Consider the following 23,167-nt stretch of genomic DNA (forward strand, 5'->3'; position numbering starts at 1 on the left):
ACCCTGGACTGAGAATGGAGCAAAATGAGCTAGGTGCCCTTCAATGGTTGCCAATTGTATACACAAACAAATGTAAGTATGTACTGAGAGCACCACAGCAATTGTGTGCGGATGGATTGTTACTGTGACAAAGGCAAAAATAATCAGTAGTTCTGATGGCACTTCCAGTACAGAAACATTACTCTATTTCAGAATATTAACCTTTTCTGGTTAGATTTTCAAGGATATACAGAGAATGTAAAACAACTATATACTTATGTAGTATTCATAATAAACTCCTACTGATAAGGCAAATCAAAGGTCTTTTAATTTCATAATCCTTTAGACTCAAGGGTTGCAGTGATAATTTAGAGTAAACACATATTTTTGCCGAAAAAAGTTGTTTAATTGTGAAATAAATAACTTTACCATTCTAAACACTATACAGTACATACACAGTATACCTGTTGTATACTGAGATACCTGATCACACCATGGGTGCACCATTTTGTTGCTAATCTGTGTATCAGAATCAGTGACTGGACCAAATCAGTTTATTTACAAATAACAGGGCTGCCTTTCTTGTGAGAAGGGTTATATTTCTATGTGGCCTTGTCTAGCAGGTTATAACGAAAGGATAGGCCAGTTGTTTTAACATAGCTAAAAGGATGAGACGAGAATATAGAAAAAAGGAACTACCTATTTTGAAATCATTTTAGTAGGCTGCTCACATTCTTAAGGTTTTGAATGCTGGAAGCTCCATCAGATTCTATGCAAAACTGCTGACTATTTTTGAAACTCTCACCTCTTCTGTCTGGCGTCGTCCTCCTGGGCAAATTTTGGCTCAGATGTAACTGTGGGATAGAGACCTTGTTCTAAATAAATCTATACAGTGCTTGTTGCTCTGTGTTATGCTTGAGTTACTGTCTTCGGTCTCTTTCTTTACAGTCCCTTGTGTTTTAGTTTACTTTTAAAATATTGGAGCCTGAATTAGAATATATTTTTGCTTTAGGATGGATATGTAGTTATTATACCACCAAATGAAACATACTCCTAAATATCCCCAAGTATTAATACTTTTCATTATAGACTTCACCTGTAAAATCTAAAAGTATATTAATTGGAGTGTAGAAACCTGAAGAATTAACTTGGTCGTTATAATGTCAGTTACTGGACTTGGTCATTTCGTAAGAGTTTAAAAAAAAAAAATGAAAATTATAGTTTATTTTGTTGACTGGATTAGAGAAATTTTTTTCAGGGTTAAAAATCTGCAACATCATCTGTGTAATTGATTGAATGTTTCTTTTAAAGTGGGTACATGATTAAAACATATTAGAGCTAAGCAGCTTGTTTTACTATAGTGGAGACTCTTGGAAGAAACAGAAATAATAAGTCAATGACATATAAAATCCACTCTATTTGATTCGGGGAAAAAGCCATCCAAAACATAACATGGCAGATTTAAAAGGAAATCTTGTTAGTTTAACTTGGATCACAAAGGTGATATTCTGATATTTTGTGGAGGTCTTTGGGTTCCAGTTTGTCCTGCCCAGCAACTCCTTCACTCTCTTGCTGCACCTGTTGTCAACATGTTATCATAAGAAAGAATCAGATAACATTGAAAAAGGAGAGGGGGAAATCATGTCTTCTGTCTCTTTCTTTATTTAATGTACCAAGTCTACCAGGTGTACAAAAGAGAAGGAGTGGTGGCACGTCAAGAATATGGTGGAACGTTCTCAAATTTCTTAATAGGCATATCACCTTTGTTGTCTAGAATCTATTCAAAGGGGTTTTCTCATGTAAATTCGATAAGGAGATTTTTTGAATAAAAAAAAACTTAAACATTGTTTATTCAAGAAAAACTGGTACACACAGAATCTGGTGCAGCCATGCATAGTAACCAATCAGCGTCTAACTTCAGATTGTTCAATTAAGCTCTGACAGTAAAAGCTAGAACCTGATTGGTTACTATGCATAGCTGCGGCAGATTCTGTGCACACCAGTTTTAGTAAATGTACCTCAGTGCATAACTAGGATACTTTTCAGACACATAACACAATTAGAATGTCAGTGCAGTAAACAGCAGTGGCTTGGTTTTGTGGAATTTGCTCTTATACATTTTTTGCTGACCTTATAAGTAGCGATATAATGTGCTTTGCTAGAGAGAGAGTTCTGTATGCTTAATTTTTATATTCTTCAAAGACATCTGAGGATTATTTAGCATTAAGACTTTATACGAAATACCTTTTCCTGGCAAAAAGGTAGCTGGATTGTTATGAATTGTCTTGAGGACACTCAGATAGGTTTAGTAGGTAGCTAGTCTTGTCTGATTTGATTGTCTTAGCGCTAGACACATGTATTTGCTTAAATGATAGTAAACATACAAATACAAAAAGACTTTAGAATAACAGTAACCTTTACAACATAAAAGTATTCTTTTCCCATACTGTATTATGTTCATAGAGGCAATAAAAGAACATACTTTGCTAAAAGTTGAGATAGTAATACTAAGATTTAACTATGTTAGTTGTAGTTCCATCCTCTGTCTCAATATAATACTTGTGTTTGGCTGTCTTTGTTGCGTACTGTGTTTACGGAGTGCCTGTCCCATCAAATTTGTTCACATGTATCTGCATGTCTTCTTGTACTTTTGCTAATCATGTTGATATATAATTTTTCTGAAATCTACAAAAACGAAGATGGCCCCATGGACAAAGAAGATCACATTTACCCTTTTTCATGCCACATTCTTCAGCTCTCTTTGGGAATTTTAAATTAATGGGTTTCAAAGAATGATGTCTGAAATGACTGATCCACACTTTAAAAAATGTAGAATAGGTCAGGTCAGATAAGAGTTAGAATCCTTTCAATGTGTATTGGATTGACCCTGGATTTTCTTTCAGTGGGATTTCCCCAGGGCAACTCCATTGGACCGCCACTGAAAATTCCAAAACCACCTGTACAATTATGTAAATAAATGTAAAAAAAAAACATTTTCGTAACCCAGATATACATATTAATTAAGCTGTATTCTTTACTTAGAGCTTAATTGAACCCAATGAGTGATAGAATATGCATAGCTTAATGTACTATTTTAATAATGAGAATATTTTACATCCTGGGCCTGTATTACTATGCAGCAAGACACCAAACCGGCTACAAGAATAGCCAACATTTACCATTGTGGTATAATTGAAAATGGCATTTGGAATTGACTGGACAGTTTGTAATCAAGTCTGGATAACAAATTACTCCTGCCCTATGATGTATGCAGTCATATTTACACTACACCTAAAAGCCACTGTGTGATTAATAAGAATTGGCCATATCACAGAATGGCTTACGTCTCGATTTTACACTTAACTTTTAGTAATGTTTATTGATTTTATTTCTTTGCTTTTTAAAGTACTTCTCTTCTTTTGTCTCTGAGAATATTTAATATATCACAAATAAACATTATTCAATGATGCCTTATTTGTTCAAAGACTGATTAATTGACTTGAAAACATATATATCACATGTTTTCAGACTGAGCAGGTATTGATCGGTCATTTCCCTATAATGGGACTCATTCTTCAAAGCTGATTGTTTGAAACCACTGAGAGCTGACCTTATGTTTCTGCATGTGACAACTGCCATTGGATAATTGGGAATTAAATATATGTTTTTAATATTTGGTTAATTTTGCTAAAGTTGTAAAATTTTAACTTAGTTTTTTTTTGTAATTGTTATCAGTGTAGAATCTGCTGGTGGGACTTAAAGGCTTGTTTAGTTAGACTGCCTTTGGTATTACACCCAGAAAATAGTCACTGCATTTGTTTCAGTGTTAGAGAAATTGGTTTGGAATAGGACTTGGATTCCGTCCACCCAAACAGAATATAAATAGTTTTCAATGGTTGCATTCGATTTAAATAAAAACTGGTCTTGACCTTTAATTCTAGATGTAAAGTACTCAGCTGAGCATTTGACTAGCGGGTTTCCCACTGGTATCACTTTTGCTTGTTTAATAGTAAAGGCATTAGTGACTCCAATGCTGCTTGACTGATAATAAACCTTCAATAGTAAAAACATACCCAATAGTATAATCAAAGTGAAAGCCGTTTCACCCAAACCCTACTTTTAAAGAAGAAAATATTCGGTTGGATTTTTCCTGCAGCCCTATCACATTTGTAGTTTACTTTTAGAAAAAGAAATACAGTATATTTAGGTAAACAATTTTTTATACCTAGTCTCCTTTGACTTTTGTCACTGCTGGAATATTCATCTTCATAGTCTTTGTACTTGTCTTCCACATTACAGGATTTTTAAATACTTAAAGAAAAAACACCGGCCAGACAAAAAAAAAATAAAAAATTAGGAAAACCATTACAATTCAGAACAACAGGACCAAATTGTGATTTTTCTCAAAACCGTCTAAGACCCCTTCACACTATCCTTGTCCATTGTGGTGCATTCCTGCACACATGTTAATGTGCAATATTTCTAACCTAAAAGTGGGCTGTGTTAAGGCAGCATATCAATTCATAATAGGTTGCCAATGCAAGTACATTGTAGTGCAACATAATGTGGTCCATCAGCATCTACTGTACTTTTGCATTTTGATGCTCCGCTAAATTAATAGCACACCAGTGCATTGCACACGTATCATGCGTTACTGAAATGCATACGTATGAAGCCAGCCAGCCAAACTCCAGCCAAAATGTTTTGTTTTATAGTTTTGAGTGGATACAGGATGAGTTACAATATCTGTTGATATTGTTGTCGGTGACCTCCCCTAACACATTTATTCTCACTCGTTATTTTTGTACAGAAAGTTGGGGAAATATAAATATTTAAGGAGGAATTTCTGAGTGAGCATACATGTTTCAGAAACAGCTGTCACCCATTTAACATGGGTATACTGCTGTATGAAGTGTCCTTGACTACATATTGTGCTGGATTCTCCCGAGTGGAGACAGAGGCAGCAAAACAATTCTGAAAGACATCCAAACTATTTGACACTCTCTCTTTAAGTCTAAAAAAGAAGTTTTGGATGGAGCAACTCCTTAAGGCCTTTTTAATTATAAAGCAAATGAAAAAAAGCATAATAGGTCCCTAAGGAAAACTGAATCCATGTTATTGAACACCACAGTGCAAAGAGCAATGGACAACAGCAAACAATCACAATTCTTATCTTTATTTTATAATAAAATAAATACACAGGACTTCTTTGAATAAATTCCTAAAAAAAAAATGGGCTAAATGCTTTGAACATTTCATTTTCATCATCAACAAAACTTAATAATTACCTGTGTAAATAAGGACAAAATTGTCCACAGACATTTGCATTGCCTTGGAGTTCAAAAGGTTTACCAGATCATTGAATCGGTGTTTATTTAAGTACCGTCTTTTTATCTGTCATAAATTTTATGGTTGTTTGATTTGATCTCAGGATCCCTGGTCTGGAAAACTTTAATGAAACCTGTATACAGCCTTATTTTATTGAGGCATATTACAAAGACCATGTTTAGGAATATTAAATTTGGTTAGGCCTTTTTTAATGATTTTCCAACAATTTTTGTCTACTTTAGCTCTCCACCCTAATATATATGACATTTTCTCCGTTTACCTGCTTTGCCAAACACTCATGAGAGCTACTGCTGTGACTGTGCCCTCAAATATGGATGACTTGCTGTGTTTTAGATATACTTGACACTTCATTGCATTTCCTGCATGTAATGTGGAATAGCATGCCTTCATCATGTGTTTATTGAATGTGTTTGCATGTAACAAGTAACCTCCTGTGTGTGCATGCTGAAGCTGAAATTGTGTTACAGTAATTCATTTTAGCCAACAAAAATATTGAGTTTAATTGCTGGGATCTTAACCCATTTTTTGCCATTTAACTAATGATGGCTTAAGCTCTGAATCTGATGAAGCAGCAGTACTGTTGATATCAAGGCTTTAGACAAAAAATATATACATTTTGTCCAATTGGGATTTACTACTTGAGTTTGAGTTTGTACTGGTTAGGACTATGTTATTATTAAGATCCCTTTCAGCTTTGACATGGGAAGGAAAGACAATTTAAACATAAAAAAAAGCAAACTTATACCACTTCTAGGAAAAAAAAAACAGGCCAATAATGTAATGGGTGGTGGACTGCTGCCAGGTATAAAGTTCAAGCACCTAAGAGTGCCTCAAAAATGCAGCAGCCTTGGATTGGTGCCGTTATTCCCAAATTCTTGGATGATCTGACAGGGCAGACTCTGACATTTCTTGGTAGTGAAACTTGCCCATGCCTCCCACTTCCCAGTCTTTCCTATTCACCTATCACTATGTTGGTCTGTTTCATTGACCAGTAGGATTTCCTGGGCGAGGAAGGGCAATCTTCAACATTTCTAAAATGTGTTAGCTCTTTTCCCATCAGAACAACCAGGCATTCTGGCATAGTGGTAAGAATTTGAGGCTGCAGCAGATGTCTAAGCACCTCTAGGTTTCCTACAATTTTTACCAAACATGTGTTTTTGTTTTCTTTGCACGGCAGATTTGTTTTCATAGCAATTTAAGCACCCTTGGTAGTTTTATGGTACATTTACTGACATATACCTACACATATGCCTTATTTAGAGCTGTACACATCATGCCAAAGGATGTAGAATTGTGGATTAAAGATAATAGAGAGATATGACACCAACAGTCATATGGAGGACATGCTTTATCCCTTTTGGGTTAAACCCAATTTTTGCTCTAATTTTCTCTTTATATTCTTTTCTTTGGAAATTTAAAATAGGCCACACATTTAACTACGCTCTTCTCTTCTTAAACACAACTTAAAATAAATGTATTTAAATAAACGCTATGCAAACATTTGACAAAGGAACATTTCAATTATTATATTATAATCTCAGATGGTTCCAAGTTAGGTTTCCAGAACAGATGGATTTCTCAAAAATGTGCATATAAGGTGAATTATGCACATTTGTCCCATATTTTAAACTATTCTTTAAACAATTTCAAACAAAGACCTTTAAAGGCAATTGAATAACAGGAATGTGAGACTTTGTGATTTATAGTATGCAAAAATGTACTTTTTATCAAGCACAAGTTCACTTGTAAAAGGTTTTTTTTTGTTACTGTTTCAGTTTTTATGAGATGGGAACTATTCAATGAGATTACAAAAAGTATATTATCTAAATGGAATGTAATAGACTTCCATCACAGCACCATCCCAGTTATTTCTTATAAATATTAATAGCCAGGTATGTGGTGCATTTAGAAACATGTCCAGCACTTTTTTGAAGCATTCTACTAACTAGAGGGCCATTCAAAATGTTCACAGCTCTTACTTCATCCATAATGATAGAATTAGATACACAATGCTTATCCAAAAAGGTAAAACCTATATGTGCCAATCATATATCTCTTTGCTGTACCAATTCTGTGTAAGTACAACATGCACACTGCTCTCTGCAATTTTCCACGGCGTGTTGATGCGTATTGGGCCTGTAAAAAAAAGTAGGTCAGTAGTCTAATACTTTAAATGATAAAATGCCGAAACAAATGTTGCTTTTTTCTTTTGCTTTTAGGGCATTTGTACTAGATTATTGACTGCAACGTACTGCTGCTTTACTTTTAGAAAATACAATAATCCATTTGATGTGATACTTTCTAGTTCCTGTGCAAATTATGGTTTTTTCCAGTAGTTTGAAATCAAAGGTGGCCATCCTAGGGCTCTCTACCTGTTATAAAACTACAAGTGCCAGCATGCACTGCCAACTGACATTTGTCAGCGAAGCGTTGCAGTTTTTTCTTTTGGAAACTTGTAGTTGCTAACTAGTCAGAGAGCACCAGATTGCAGAAACCTTAGATTAGTCCTTCACATAACTGCATGCATTGCACGCTCAGTCTACTGTGGCATAACTCGGCACATACAATAACCATAAAAAAATGTTTTATTGCTTTCTGTGTTTGTTGTGTTTTTATATCTGTTCTCTCCAGGCTTCGTGGACACGGCCCCACAAAAAAGAGGTATAAAACCACTTAGACTTGAAATGCTGTACTCAGAGAAAGAGATACCTAACCCTTAGAACTATTCCAGAACCACGTTGATTAACTAAACCCATGTTGATAGTTACAAGAAGATAGATATAGTATGTCCGTAGCTTTATTCTATAATACTCAAACAAGCTCGGTTGGTATAACAAGTTAGATAAATACGGATACATCAGTATGGTAAAATGTAATGTTATAGGTTTTCATAAAAATCAATTATTAAATTATGTATGGAAGAAAAAAGGAGGAGCGGGGGGGGGGGGGGGGAAGGAAGGCGCTAACATAGACTACTCCAACCATGAACTGGCCGTACACCCCGCAGTGGAATCGAGGACTATCTTGATACCCAGATGGAAACAACAGATATGAATAAAATAACTTTTATTTTGAAAAAGAAATAATAATTTAAAAACAACTGTTGATAATCAACATAATAGCAACAGACAATTGTACAATCAAATAGTACCCAGCCTTCTAATATAAGAAAGTTCAGGGTACAGTGACTGGTATCCAAGTTGATCGTATATTTCAACTAGTTTCGTGACTAAAAGTCGCTTCTTCAGGAAAATTCTTGGTACAGATCTACAATTAAATACATATTGTCAACATTATTAGTATAATACAGTAGACATCTCAAAATCAGAATTTGTGGAGTATTTTTTATATACATAAACACCTTTAATACTACAGAGCATATGGCTCACTGCCGGGGACTCCAAAAACAGGCCAGAAAATAAAGCACGGGTGGCTCCCACCATTTGGAGTTTACCACCCCCGGGGCGGACACGGGAGGTTCAGTAAACAGAGCCAACTATGAAGAAAAAAAATATATAATAAAATATGTATAATTTAGTTTACACAATTTTAGAAAAAAATATATATATATTTATATTTTATATCCTTAACCAATGGTAATATTAATAAGCGATTAACATACCCATGCAATCATAAGTATGTATCAAAACATACGAATTAGAATCCAAATCACGGATCGCTGCGTTAATCACGGACAGCTTCAAACAAAGCTGTCCGTGATTAATGCAGCGATCTGTGATTTGGATTCTAATCCATATGTTTTGATACATACTTATGATTGCATGGGTATGTTAATCGTTTATTAATATTACCATTGATTAAAGATATGTATAATTTAGTTTACACAATTTTAGAAAAAAAAAATGTATATTTGATATCTTTAATCAATGGTAATATTAATAAACGATTAACATACCCATGCAATCATAAGTATGTATCAAAACATATGGATTAGAATCCAAATCACAGATCGCTGCATTAATCACGGACAGCTTTGTTTGAAGCTGTCCGTGATTAACGCAGCGATCCGTGATTTGGATTCTAATTCGTATGTTTTGATACATACTTATGATTGCATGGGTATGTTAATCGCTTATTAATATTACCATTGGTTAAGGATATAAAATATAAATATATATATATTTTTTTCTAAAATTGTGTAAACTAAATTATACATATTTTATTTTATATATTTTTTTCTTCATAGTTGGCTCTGTTTACTGAACCTCCCGTGTCTGCCCCGGGGGTGGTAAACCCCAAATGGTGGGAGCCACCCGTGCTCTATTTTCTGGCCCGTTTTTGGAGTCCCCAGCGGTGAACCATATGCTCTGTAGTATTAAAGGTGTTTATGTATATAAAAAAATACTCCACAAATTCTGATTTTGAGATGTCTACTGTATTATACTAAAAATGTTGACAATATGTATTTAATTGTAGATCTGTACCAAGAATTTTCCTGAAGAAGCGACTTTTAGTCGCGAAACTAGTTGAAATATACGATCAACTTGGATACCAGTCACTGTACTCTGAACTTTCTTATATTAGAAGGCCGGGTACTAATTTGTACAATAGTCTGTTGTTATTATGTTGATTGTCAACAGTTGTTTTTAAATTTATATTTATTTTTCAAAATAAAAGTTATTTTATTCATATCTGTTGTTTCCATCTGGGTATCAAGATAGTCCTCGATTCCACTGGGGGGTGTACGGCCAGTTCATGGTTGGAGTAGTCCATGTTAACGCCTTCCTCCCCCCCCCCCCCCCCCCCCCCCCCGTTCCTCCTTTTTTCTTCCATACATAATTTATGAGGATACCAATTATTTTTTATTTTTTAAAAAACATTTAGGCACTATAATTATTCATCAATTATTAAATTAGATTTATATTTTTCCCTTTATTTACTACAACAAAATAATGCTGGCTATTTAAAAATGCAATAAGGAATCCCTTTACCTGACCAAGGCTAGCATCCTCCTGTCTAATCTGATTTGGTCTACCCTAATCTGCACACTAGTCCTGGGGCACTGACCTACCTGTTCATGTTTACCAAGAGTGATATGTCTGCCCTTGGAACTAGTCTAAAGCCTGCAGTTCCCTTTCAATTGATGTTTTTGGTGTTATATTAGTCTGTCATGACAGAGTCCCTTTAAATTAGCATTTACCTTGTTGCTGTAGGTTATTGCATTGTTTGTAAGGGATGGGTGAAACTTGGATGTATTAAGTTTGCTTACAAGATAGCTTTATCCAGTGCTATACAGACTCTTTGGCATTCCCAATGTATAATTTTGTTGGAGTATTGGAATTGCTATGCCATGTTATAAACTATACATAATGTGATTATAGTTACAGTCATGGTGATACATTTAACTACCCCAAGAAAGAATGAAAGGGGCCTTAGATGTTTGGCTTAGAAGTAAATCTCTTAACGTTTTTCAAGATACCTTGTCACCAAGATAATGCTGTTACAAATTCAGGCGAGCTGAGTATTGTAGAAGCTTATTTGCAGTGTTGTTCCTTTCTATTAATTATGTTTTGTTTACTTGCAATATAGCTTTAAATTTTCTGGATCAAAATGTGGCCAGTTTAACAGGCAGCGGCTGAATTTCAATCCATGTATGGACAGACTGGTTGCACACAAGCCGATCTATCAATCAACTTGTGTGCAACCAGCCTGTTGGGTTTGTCCTAATCAATCAGCTTTGATCTCTGTACAATATGAATAACATAAGCCAATTCCCTCATCCACACACTCAATGTGTTGGGAGAATGCTTCCCGCTGAGCCTTTTATATTCTGACAGTGGGGAGACTTCCTCACTGTCAGAATACAAAAGGCTCAGCAAGAAGCATTCCCCCATCCACATTGAGTGTGTGAATGGGGTAATTTTCTTTTTTTTTTAATTAACCCAATGGCCCTTGCCCCTCCCTGCATAACCTTTATGTACTGTAGCTGCAGAGGAAGCAGGCCATATCCTACTAGAACTGTATTCATATTTTTTTGTATTAACCACTTGCCGACCGCCGCACGCCGATGTACGTCGGCAGAATGGCACGGGCAGGCATAAGCACATACATGTACGTCCTTTGCCTCCCGCGGGTCGGGGGCCCGATCGGGCCCCCGCCCGGTGCCTGCGGCGGTCGGTTTTCGTTCGGGAGCGATCCCGGACGAGGGGACGGCCATTCATTCATGGCCACCCCCTCGCGATCGCTCCCGACGAATGGAAATCCCCGGTGACATCACTTCCTCTCCTGTAATGTAAACACAGGAGAGGAAGTGATGTATTCTCTCCTCCGTGTCGGTATTTTTCGTTCCGACACGGAGGAGAGCGGATCAGTGAGTTGCACCAACACATCCCACACACAGTAGAACATGCCAGGCACACTCACACCCCCCCTTTACCCCCCGATCACCCCCCCAATTACCCCTGCCCCCCAGTCACAGTGACACCAATGTCATTTTTTTTTTTTTTTTTTTTTTTTTTTGCATTGGTGTCATTTGTGACTGTAATAACTGTTAGGGCAGTTAGGGTTAGCCCCCTTTAGTTCTAATGTACCCCCCTAACCCCCCCAATAAAGGTTTAACCCCGTGATCACCCCCCGTCGCCAGTGTCACTAAGGCTGGGTTCACATTGCAGCGGTTTATGAGAACGAATGTGATTCGCACCGCACTGCAGTGCAAATCACATCCGATCTCTGTGCGATTCGAGTTCAGCCATTCGCCGCACCCGCCGCACCCGCCACACCCGCCGCACCCGCCGCAAATTCGCACGGGACCCTTTTTTTGGCCCGCAGCAGAATCGGATCGCATGGGTGTTCACACCATGCGATCCGAGTTTGCAGATCGCACTGCGATATGCGAACTGATCTGGGGGTGTCAGTAACATTTCACTGACACTCCCAGCAGTTCGCATAGGGCAGTGTGAACTGCCGCCGGGAGGCATGCGATGCGGGAACCCGCCGCGGATTCGCGGCGTTTCCGCATCGCTCCAGTGTGAACCCAGCCTAATAAGCGATCATTTTTCTGATCGCCGTATTAGTGTCACAGGTGACGCTAGTTAGGCAGGTAGGTATTTAGGTTCGCCGCAGCTTTTTATAGCGCTAGGGACCCCCATATACTACCGCATAAAGCCCCCTGATTGCCCCCTAGTTAACCCTTTCACCAGTGATCACCATATAACTGTTACAGGTGACGCTGGTTGGTTAGTTATTTTTTTATAGTTTCAGGGCACCCGCCATTTATTACCTAATAAAGGTTTAACCCCCTGATCACCCGGCAGGTGTCATTTGTGACTAATAACTGTTAGGGCAGTTAGGGTTAGCCCCCTTTAGTTCTAAGGTACCCCCCTAACCCCCCCAATAAAGGTTTAACCCCGTGATCACCCCCCGTCGCCAGTGTCACTAAGGCTGGGTTCACATTGCAGCGGTTTATGAGAACGGATGTGATTCGCACCGCACTGCAGTGCAAATCACATCCGATCTCTGTGCGATTCGAGTTCAGCTATACAGATAGTATGGCTGAATTCGTGTCGCACCCGCCGCACCCGCCGCAAACTCGCACGGGACCCTTTTTTTGGTCCGCAGCAGAATCGGATCGCATGGGTGTTCACACCATGCGATCCAAGTTTGCAGATCGCACTGCGATATGCGAACTGATCTGGGGGTGTCATTAACATTTCACTGACACTCCCAGCAGTTCGCATAGGGCAGTGTGAACTGCCGCCGGGAGGCATGCGATGCGGGAACCCGCCGCGCATTCGTGGCGTTCCCGCATCGCTCCAGTGTGAACCCAGCCTAATAAGCGATCGTTTTTCTGATCGCTGTATTAGTGTCACAGGTGACGCTAGTTAGGCAGGTAGGTATTTAGGTTCGCCGCAGCTTTTTATAGCGCCAGGGACCCCCATATACTACCGCATAAAGCCCCCTGATTGCCCCCTAGTTAACCCTTTCACCAGTGATCACCATATAACTGTTACAGGTGACGCTGGTTGGTTAGTTATTTTTTTATAGTTTCAGGGCACCCGCCATTTATTACCTAGTCTCACTAGTGTACCCCTAAATTTAGGGGTGTCTACTTTCTAAAATGGGGTCATTTGGGGGGGGGGGGGTTGTGCCATCTTGGCATTTTATGGCCTTCAAAACTGTAACGCCCTTAGAAAGCCTGAAGGCGGTGCTTGGTTTTTGGGGCCCCGTACGCGGCTAGGCTCCCAAAAAGTCCCACATATGTGGTATCCCCGTACTCAGGAGAAGCAGCAGAATTTATTTTGGGGTGTCATTTCACATATGCCCATGGCATGCGTGAGCAATATATCATTTAGTGACAACTTTGTGAAAAAAAAAAAAAGTTTGTAATTTTCCCGCAACTTGTGGCAAAATATAAAATATTCCATGGACTCAACATGCCTCTCAGCAAATAGCTTGGGGTGTCTACTTTCTAAAATGGGGTCATTTGTGGGGGTTTTGTGCCATCTTGGCATTTTATGGCCTTCAAAACTGTAATAGGTAGTGAGAAGTGAACTCAAAAAATTACGCCCTTAGAAAGCCTGAAGGCGGTGCTTGGTTTTCGGGGCCCCGTACGCGGCTAGGCTCCCAAAAAGTCCCACATATGTGGTATCCCCGTACTCAGGAGAAGCAGCAGAATTTATTTTGGGGTGTCATTTCACATATGCCCATGGCATGCATGAGCAATATATCATTTAGTGACAACTTTGTGAAAAAAAAAAAAAAAGTTTGTAATTTTCCCGCAACTTGTGGCAAAATATAAAATATTCCATGGACTCAACATGCCTCTCAGCAAATAGCTTGGGGTGTCTACTTTCTAAAATGGGGTCATTTGTGGGGGTTTTGTGCCATCTTGGCATTTTATGGCCTTCAAAACTGTAATAGGTAGTGAGGCGTGAAATCAAAAATTTACGCCCTTAGAAAGCCTGAAGGCGGTGCTTGGTTTTCGGGGCCCTGTACGCGGCTAGGCTCCCAAAAAGTCCCACATATGTGGTATCCCCGTACTCAGGAGAAGCAGCAGAATTTATTTTGGGGTGTCATTTCACATACGCCCATAGCATGTGTGAGCAATATATCATTTAGTGACAACTTTGTGTAAAAAAAAAAAAAAATTTTTTTTTGTCATTATTCAATCGCTTGAGGCAAAAAAATAAAATATTCAATGGGCTCAACATGCCTCTTATCAATTTCCTTAGGGGGTCTACTTTCCAAAATGGGGTCATTTGGGGGGGTTTTGTACTGCCCTGTCATTTTAGCACCTCAAGAAATGAGATAGGCAGTCGTAAACTAAAAGCTGCGTAAATTCCAGAAAACGTACCTTAGTTTGTAGATGTGACAACTTTTGCGCAAACCAATAAATATACAATTATTGACTTTTTTTTTACCAAAGACATGTGGCTGAATACATTTTGGCCTAAATGTATGACTAAAATTGAGTTTATTGGATTTTTCTAATAACAAAAAGTAGAAAATATCATTTTTTTTCAAAATTTGCGGTCTTTTTACGTTTATATCGCAAAAAATAAAAATCGCAGAGGCAATCAAATACCATCAAAAGAAAGCTCTATTTGTGGGAAGAAAAGGACGCAAATTTTGTTTGGGTACAACATTGCATGACCGCGCAATTACCAGTTAAAGCAGCGCAGTGCCAAAGTGTAAAAAGACCTCTGGTCATTTACCAGCAAAATGGTCCGGTCTGAAAGTGGTTAATAACGTTCATTTAATTATCCAATTCTTAGTGGGGTCAAATGGGCATTTGTTTTTGACCATAGAGATTAAACATTTTTTTAAGGGGCATGATGGAATTATTTTCTCAAACTAATACATTCATTTGGGAAAGAAATTGAATATTAAAAACAAACAAAATTTCAAAGTACTTACGAACAACTTTCGTAAAGTCTTCAGTACAATTTTTTGTATGGACATTAGTTTGAAAATCTTTTAGCGTATGGCCAGCTTAAGTCTGCGTGGGCTATATTTACATCACATCTAAGCCCCTGTACACACAGTCGGAGATTCTGCCAACCAAATTAGTCGGATTTTGTCCGTCAGATGTGTCCGAAACTGTTGCATACACACGGTCGGACTAAGTTGTCGAAAAATACGATCTTTCAGAACGTGATGACGTAATTTCGTTACGATGGGACTAGATTCAGGCTAGTAGCCAATAGCTTTGATGTAGGAATTTTATCTGAGCATGCGTGGCACTTGGTCTGATCAAAATTCTTTACACATGATCGGATTAGGTCCGACCGGCCCAGTTAGTCGGGAAATATTTCCAACATGTTGGAAAATTGGGTCCGGCGGAGATTCGGACGGAATCAGTCCGATGCATACCACACACAGTCGGATTATCTGACGACACGGTCCGATAAGACGCATTCCGACGGATTCTCAGACCGTGTGTACAGGGCATAAGATATGCTAGCAGCAGTCTTGATGCCTAAACAAGGGATGCTTTTACAGGTAAATAAAGGTAAATACAGGTGCATAAAATAAATGCATATAAAGCTCATAGGAATATTTTAAAAGGTTTGGTGACAGGATCTCTGAAGTAGTGCCATTCAAAATAAGCTTTTCCACTTTGTTTGCAGTGAAGCTCTGCTTTGATCCCCTGCTGGGCTGTTAATGCTGTCAAGGAGCCTGGATCTTGAGCCAAGCATAGCACATTTGCTAGGAGCTATGGAAAGCTCAAGAAGAGCTTTTACTGTCATTTGCCTTTTTTATGAATACTCCTGAAGCGAGCACCTTCACCTTTTATGAAAATAATACAGTAGAGTTGAGGTCCACTTTGGTAAAAACTGAAGATTAAACATTGAGATGCATAGCTCAGTAGTTCAGGTTTTCAATACAGCATCATTGTAGTGCACCAGTTCATCCAATACCTTTTTCTCTGGTGATTTTGGAACACCTGCTAATCATACTGAAACCCCATCTTGTTGCTCTTATACACAGTAAATCTAATATTAAAAATGCTACGTTTTTCACAAACACTTATCAGATTACAACCTACCTTTGAAATCAGAATATGTAATTGGTAAAGAGGATGTTGCATTGTAAAAATGTCAGGAAGTGCACTTATACTAATCAGATATAGAGGTGCATTTGTTTATTCTTTAGTAGATTGTCCAGAACTTAGATTAACTGATTCCCGACCGGATCACGCAGATATACTGCAGAAGAATGGCTCTCCTGGACAAAATCCCGTATGGGTATGTCCTTTCCTCCCGGCATGGGGATTTGTGTGTGTAAACACACAAATCCCTGTGCTGTCAGAGGAGAGGAGACATGTCGTTTGTTCCTAGTAAGTAGGAACAGCGATATGTCTCCTCTCCTACTCAGTCATAGCCCCATACAGTTTGAACACACTGAGGGAACACACATTTAACCCCTTCAGCAACCCCTATTGTTAACCCATTCCCTGCCACTGACATTTACACAGTAATCAGTGAACTTTTATAGCACTGATCACTGTATAAATGTCAATGCTTCCAAAAATGTGTCAAAGTGTCCGATCTGTATGTTGCAATACCGCTAAAAATTGCAGATCAACGCCATTACTAGTAAAAAAAATAAAAAAATAAATAAAAATTCCATAAAACTTTCCCTTAGTTTGTAGATGCTATAACTTTTGTGCAAACTTTTGTCCAACCCTCATTATACGCTTATTGTAATTTTTTTTACCAAGAATATGTCGAAGAATATATATCAGCCTAAACTGGGGGGTATTTATTATAGCAAAAAGTAAAAAAATACTGTTTTTTTTTTCAATATTGTTGCTCTTTTTTTGTTTATAGCACAAAAAATAAAACCACAGAGGTGATCAAATACCACCAAAATAAATTTATATTTGTGGGGAAAAAAGGACACACATTCTGTGTGGTTAGAGCATTGGATGACTGCTGCAATTGTCAGATAAAGTGGGGCAGTGCCAAATTGTAAAAAGTGCTCTGGTCAAGGAGGGGGTAAAATCTTCCGGGGCGGAAGTGGTTAAAAAACGCTGAGTAAACTTTATGATTTTGAACTAACTTGCAATATTGCAGTGAGCAATAGTAGCTCGCCAAATGCTTTCACTAGTTGCCCCGAAATGAATCTTTAACAATTTATCAAGAATATAGTGTTACAACTGTCCAACTCTTAGCCCCTGTACACGCGGTCGGAGATTCTGGCAACCAAATCCGACGCATTTTGTCCATCGGATTTAGTCCGACGGATTGTGTCCGAAACTGTTGCATACACACGGTCGGACTAAGTTGTCCAAAAATCTGATCTTTCAGAACGTGATGACGTAATTTCGTTACGATGGGACTAGATTCAGGCTAGTAGCCAATAGCTTTGATGTAGGAATTTGATCTGAGCATGCGTGGCACTTGGTCCGATCAAAATTCGCTACACATGATCGGAGTATGTCCGATCAAACCAGTTGGTTGGGAAATATTTCCAACATGTTGGAAAATTGGGTCCAATGGATATTCGGACAGAATCAGTCCGATGCATACCACACACAGTCGGATTATCCGACGACACGGTCCGATAGGACACATTTCAACAGATTCTCCGACCGTGTGTACAAGGGCTTAAGGTACACCACTACTATCAATTAGTAATAATATTATCTGTCTATGCTTACTGAGAGTACCAACCTCAAAAAAATGCCTTCATTATATCTAAACAAAAGACGGTTTTGGCACTTTAAATGAGGCACGGGTTAGCGCCTCCATCCCGGTATAAGGCAAAATTTGAAAGGAGGTTGGGACTTTAAAATGAAGCGGCTGAAGTGTGGAGGTAAAGGTAAAAAGAGTATTTAATTTAATTCATGACAATATGTGATACAGAGTAAATTCATATATATACATACATGTACAGTATGTATATATATGAATTTACTCTGTATCACATATTGTCATGAATTAAATTAAATACTCTTTTTACCTTTACCTCCACACTTCAGCCGCTTCATTATATCTAAGGTCTCTTAATTGTGAAGACTCGGTAGTGCTAAGTAAAGTCGTTTTAAGTGTTCTCCACTCTTCTACATGTAATACTCAACTCAAGTAATGCATTTTGTAGTTACTTAAAACTGGCTCTTACGTTGACATGTGATACAGAATTGTCATTGTTTGTGACATACTTAACATTGTTCTGTATTTTATTTTCAATAAAGAAATATTGGGAAAAAAACAGGCTCTATATATTCAAAAGCAGTCAGTAATCTTACTGCTAACGATTGTTCTACAGCTTAGAACATAGATACTTAATTTAGTTTGCTTAAGCACTCATCAGACACCCCTGGCACTCATGTTATTATTTCATTAGGACACATTGTTAAATTGTAAAATCCAACCCAACAGCTTTTCCTCCAATTACATCAGTTAATGGTTTAAACAGAGGTCTAAATGTTTTCATAGATATCCAATTGTCTAATGTTTACAGGTTTATTTTGAGTACATATACGTTGGAATTTTGCTTTGTAATTACTTTCTAATTAGAGATACTCATTCAATTCAGATATTATTGAATAAAACGCACTTCTACTCAAATTGATCCCGTTCATTAACTGCATTGATGTTCAAGCAGCCACTCAGATGAAGCAAATGGCTGATGAATTCTAGCAGACTATAATCTGTACTCACGTCTGAGAAGAAGTCATATACCCCTAAAACTATGATGATAGTTTGTTTGTTTTCAGATACTATGAATGCATCCCAGTCAAAGTGTTAACAAAGTTAAGTTTGTTATCATTAATCTCACTTCTTTAACCACTTTAGCCCCGGATAGGTTTTACCCCCTTCCTGACCAGGCCATTTTTTGCCATATGGCACTGCGTTACTTTAACTGACAATTGTGCGGTCGTGCAATGCTGTATCCAAATAAAATTGATGTCTTTTTTTTTCCCACAAATAGAACTCTTTTGGTGGTATATGATCACCTCTGTGGGTTATTTTGGCGGTCTTTTTGTGCTGACAATTTTGAAAAAACAACAAAATTTTTTTAACTTTCTGCTATAAAACATATTCAATAAAAAAAAAAAAAAGAAAAAAAATTTCTTCACCAATTAAGGTCAATATGTATTCTGCTACATATTTTTGGTAAAAAATCCCAATAAGCTTATATTGATTGGTTTGCGCAAAATTTATAGCGTCTACAAACTTTGGGGTATTTTTAATGGAATTTTTATTTATTTTTACTAGTAATGGCGGCAATCAGTGATTTTTAACAGGACTGAGACATTGCGGCAGACAGATTGGACACCTAACTGACACTTTTGACACTTTTTGGGGACCAGTGACACCAATACAGTGATCTGTGCTAATAAATATACATTGTCAATGTACTCATGACACTGGCAGGGAAGGGGTTAACATCAGGGGTGATCAAAGGGTTAAGTGTGTCCCTAGGGGTGCTTTCTAACTGTGGGGGGGTGCTTTGACTAGGGAAATAAAGAGATCTGTGTTCCTGTTTAGATCTCTCTCTTTCCCTTACACAGAATGGAGATCTGCCTTGTTTAAAAAACAGCTTTCTACCTCTCTACAAATGATCACTGGCAGACATCGCACTATCCGGGCCCACTGATTGGCTCCCGCTATGTCCAATCAGCTCCCCAGACCTCCTGCATGAAATTGCATACAGGTGCTGGGCTGCCCTGCCGCAGTATATATGCAGTAGGTGGTCCAGAAGCGGTTAACCCCCTGGCGGTATTCCCGAGTCTGGCTTAGGGTGAAAATACCATTAGCGGTAAACCCGAGCCAGACTCGGGATCACATCGCTGGATCCAGGATTAGTTTACTTACCTTATCCCCTGGATCCAGTGATGTCCCCCCGCTGTGCGAGTGGCTCGTCCTCCGCTCAATCTGTCATGGAGCCGATCTCCGTTCATTGCGAGCGTTGCGATGCACGGGGACGTAGAACACGCCACATTCAAAAAGTAAAACACACACATTACATACAGTATAATGTAATCTTACAGATTACATTGCTGTATGTAATTATTTCACATCCCCTTTGCCCCTAGTGGTCTGTCCAGTGCCCTGCATGCAGTTTTATATTATAAAAATGATTCTTTCTGCCTGGAAACTGGAGATTGTCCATAGCAACCAAAACTGTCCCTTTACATCAAAAGTGGTTTTAGACCAGCTAGAAAACAGCAATAATAAATTAGAATCACTCGCAGAATTGAGCGATTTGTGGGGAGATCCCTCATCAAATACTGAAAAGTAATGACAGTGACAATTCTGCAACTGAGCAAATTTCAGTGTTTTTGATTTGATTACATTATTGAATAATTTTTATTATTATTATATTATTATTTGGTATAATTATTTATAGTTATTTATTATATTATAATTTATAATTTCATTTTTCAAACTTTATCATACCCAGGATGTCTGCTAGACTCTGGTTTGGACAGATATAAGTGAGTTAGTTAGATTCCTAAGAATTACAGACCTACAATATAAAACCCCAAATTTCCATGCAAAATAATTGTACCGCTTTCAGCACCTAAAATCTGAAATAATCACACCGCCAGGGAGGTTAAAGAAGAAAATATACACAATATATTGAAAGAAAAATGTAAATATTGTTATGGATTTTAAGGCAGTTCATTGTCATTTTAGAGTGCTTCCAAGGTGCTTGTTGGGCTTAGTAACTGGATGGGGCTGCAATAGATTCTCTCAGCTTCTCTGCTGGATTAAAGTTATATTAAAATCTTCTCTTTTTTACCTAATTTAAAAAAAAGATGTTATATTTCCCTGCTCACCTCCACTTCTGTTGTTCCCCCCAGGCACACTTTGGTCCTTCTCTGAGTCTGCCCCCACAACAAGAGGCTTGCTGTGGGGACACACATGCAGACGCACTCCTGAGCCAGGCTGTGTCCATCCGTGGACACACAGCATGGCTCAGCCACCCCACTCTCCCCACTCAGAGTATTTGATTAAGTTCAGCAGGAGCCAACAGCTCCTGCTGCTATTCTTCTGTCCTGTGAGACTAGGGAGAGATACCAGCACTGCTGCAGACAGGAATAGGGATGGGGGATTGGTTCGGCCTGAGCATAAGTGTACCAGGCCACATGCCCTCAACATGGGGAAGGTGCTTTGGAGTAGCCCCATCCATGTCCCACAATGTAGACCCATCTCACACCACCCAACGAACCAAAAAAATAAAAATAAAAAAAGCTCCGCCGCCATGGGAGGCTCCCACTGAGTTATGCTTCTTCTCGATTAACATCTGTTATATAGCTGAGGGTGGAGCCACTCAGTGACATAAATGAGTGACCCCGCCTTCCTCTGATGTCACGTGGCATCAGAGGGGAGTGGGGTCACCTGTTTATGTCACCGGGTGGCCCGTCCTAAGATATATAACAGCTGTCACAGAGAAGATGCATCACTCGGTGGGAGCCTCCCATTGAGGCGGTGCTGTTGCAGCTTTTTTTTTCTTTTTTGGTCCGTCGGGTGGTGTGAGATGAATCTACATCACGGGACATTTTTATTTTATTTTTTTAATAAAGGACCCAAAGTGTCTCCTGTCTATTTTACTGTAGGGGGCCGAACTTCCGGGAGATCGGACCATGGCCCATCCCCAGAAGTGGGCCTGTCAAAAACAGGTCCCCCGTTCTCCCCTCACCCCTGAAAGGTGCCAAATGTGGCACCGGGGGGGGGGAGCATATAAGTGAGATCTTCGCTTTAAAATTACAACGCTAGATTACTATTTATCTATTTATTTAAACATTAAAAAGCAATGCCGCCTAAAACATATTTTGCAGTGGGTCTTTGCTGCTGTCACAGGCCAACAAGAAAAGGGCTAATGCATTGTTATGGTCAAAGTTAATTTCAACAGTGGAAGAGGAATTGGCATTAGTGGGCCTGGGGAGGGCTGGTGACAATCTTTCAGTACAAAATAAAATAAATGCAGCTGTACATTTAACACCGCGCAAACAGTGCAGCAGCACAAAAAATGGTTAAATAAAACTTGCTTACATAGTAAATTTACATTTACTTTGTGAAGATCTGATTGACTGAATGTCTATGTGGATTATTAGTTATTGGCACCTCTGTGTTCGCAAACTTGGCATTCCCTTTCTCAGTCAGTAGTTGTTAACACCTTTTTTTATGAATATATTGTAGATGCTTTTATTAATAGATTGCCACCATAAAAGCATGGGCCAGATGTCATGCAGCACACACATAAAAATACCATTGCATTTATAGGCTTTATGATTTTTTAAATAGGTTTGTTCAGCATCCATAATTCATACTACTCACCATGACTTTTACTAGACTTCCTGAATTATTGAAATAGCCATTTTCCTTATATTCTGTTCTTATTTTCACTGTTGTTTTTCCACAAATAGATACAAATGTATTTTATGCAACTGAGTTTAAGAAAATAAATGCAAATTTTATTTTGAATTTCCAACTAGTTAACCCCCCTGACGGTATTCCCGAGTCTGGCTCGTGGTGGAATTTTCATACCAAAAGCGGTATCCCCGAGCCAGACTCGGGACTGCATCGCTGGATCCAGGAGGAGGATTACTTACCTTCTCCCTCGGATCCAGCGTTGTCTCCCCGCTGTACGAGCGAGCCGTGTCTCGCTCGATGCATTACATCGCCGATCTCCGTGCCAAATTCAAAAAGTGAAACAAACAGTAAACATACAGTATAATGTAATCTTACAGATTACATTGCTGTATGTAAATATTTCACATCCCCGTTGTCCCTAGTGGTCTGCCCAGTGCCCTGCATGCAGTTTTATCTAATAAAAACTGTTCTTTATGCCTGGAAACTGGAGATTGTCCATAGCAACCAAAACTGTCACTGTACATCAAAAATGATTTTAGACCAGCTAG

General features: G+C 38.6%; 1 protein-coding gene across 11 annotated transcripts in view; it reads left to right on the forward strand.

Annotated features, from left to right (window-relative positions):
- The window catches only part of NCAM1 (neural cell adhesion molecule 1), a 503,899-nt gene that overhangs the window by 359,062 nt on the left and 121,670 nt on the right, over window positions 1-23,167 (forward strand). For 7 of the 11 annotated variants that reach the window (XM_077458119.1, XM_077458120.1, XM_077458126.1 and 4 more), the window contains exon 9: window positions 7,960-7,989. The exons of the other annotated variants lie outside the window; for them this stretch is intronic. In XM_077458119.1, coding sequence (XP_077314245.1) covers window positions 7,960-7,989 — 30 coding nt within the window. The remainder of the gene's footprint in view (window positions 1-7,959; window positions 7,990-23,167) is intronic. 11 annotated transcript variants of the gene reach the window in all.

This window comes from Lithobates pipiens, unplaced genomic scaffold (genome assembly GCF_037356315.1).
Source record: "Lithobates pipiens isolate NorthernLeopardFrog02 unplaced genomic scaffold, aLitPip1_a1.2 Scaffold_27, whole genome shotgun sequence".
In the NCBI taxonomy this organism is placed as follows: Eukaryota; Metazoa; Chordata; class Amphibia; order Anura; family Ranidae; genus Lithobates; species Lithobates pipiens.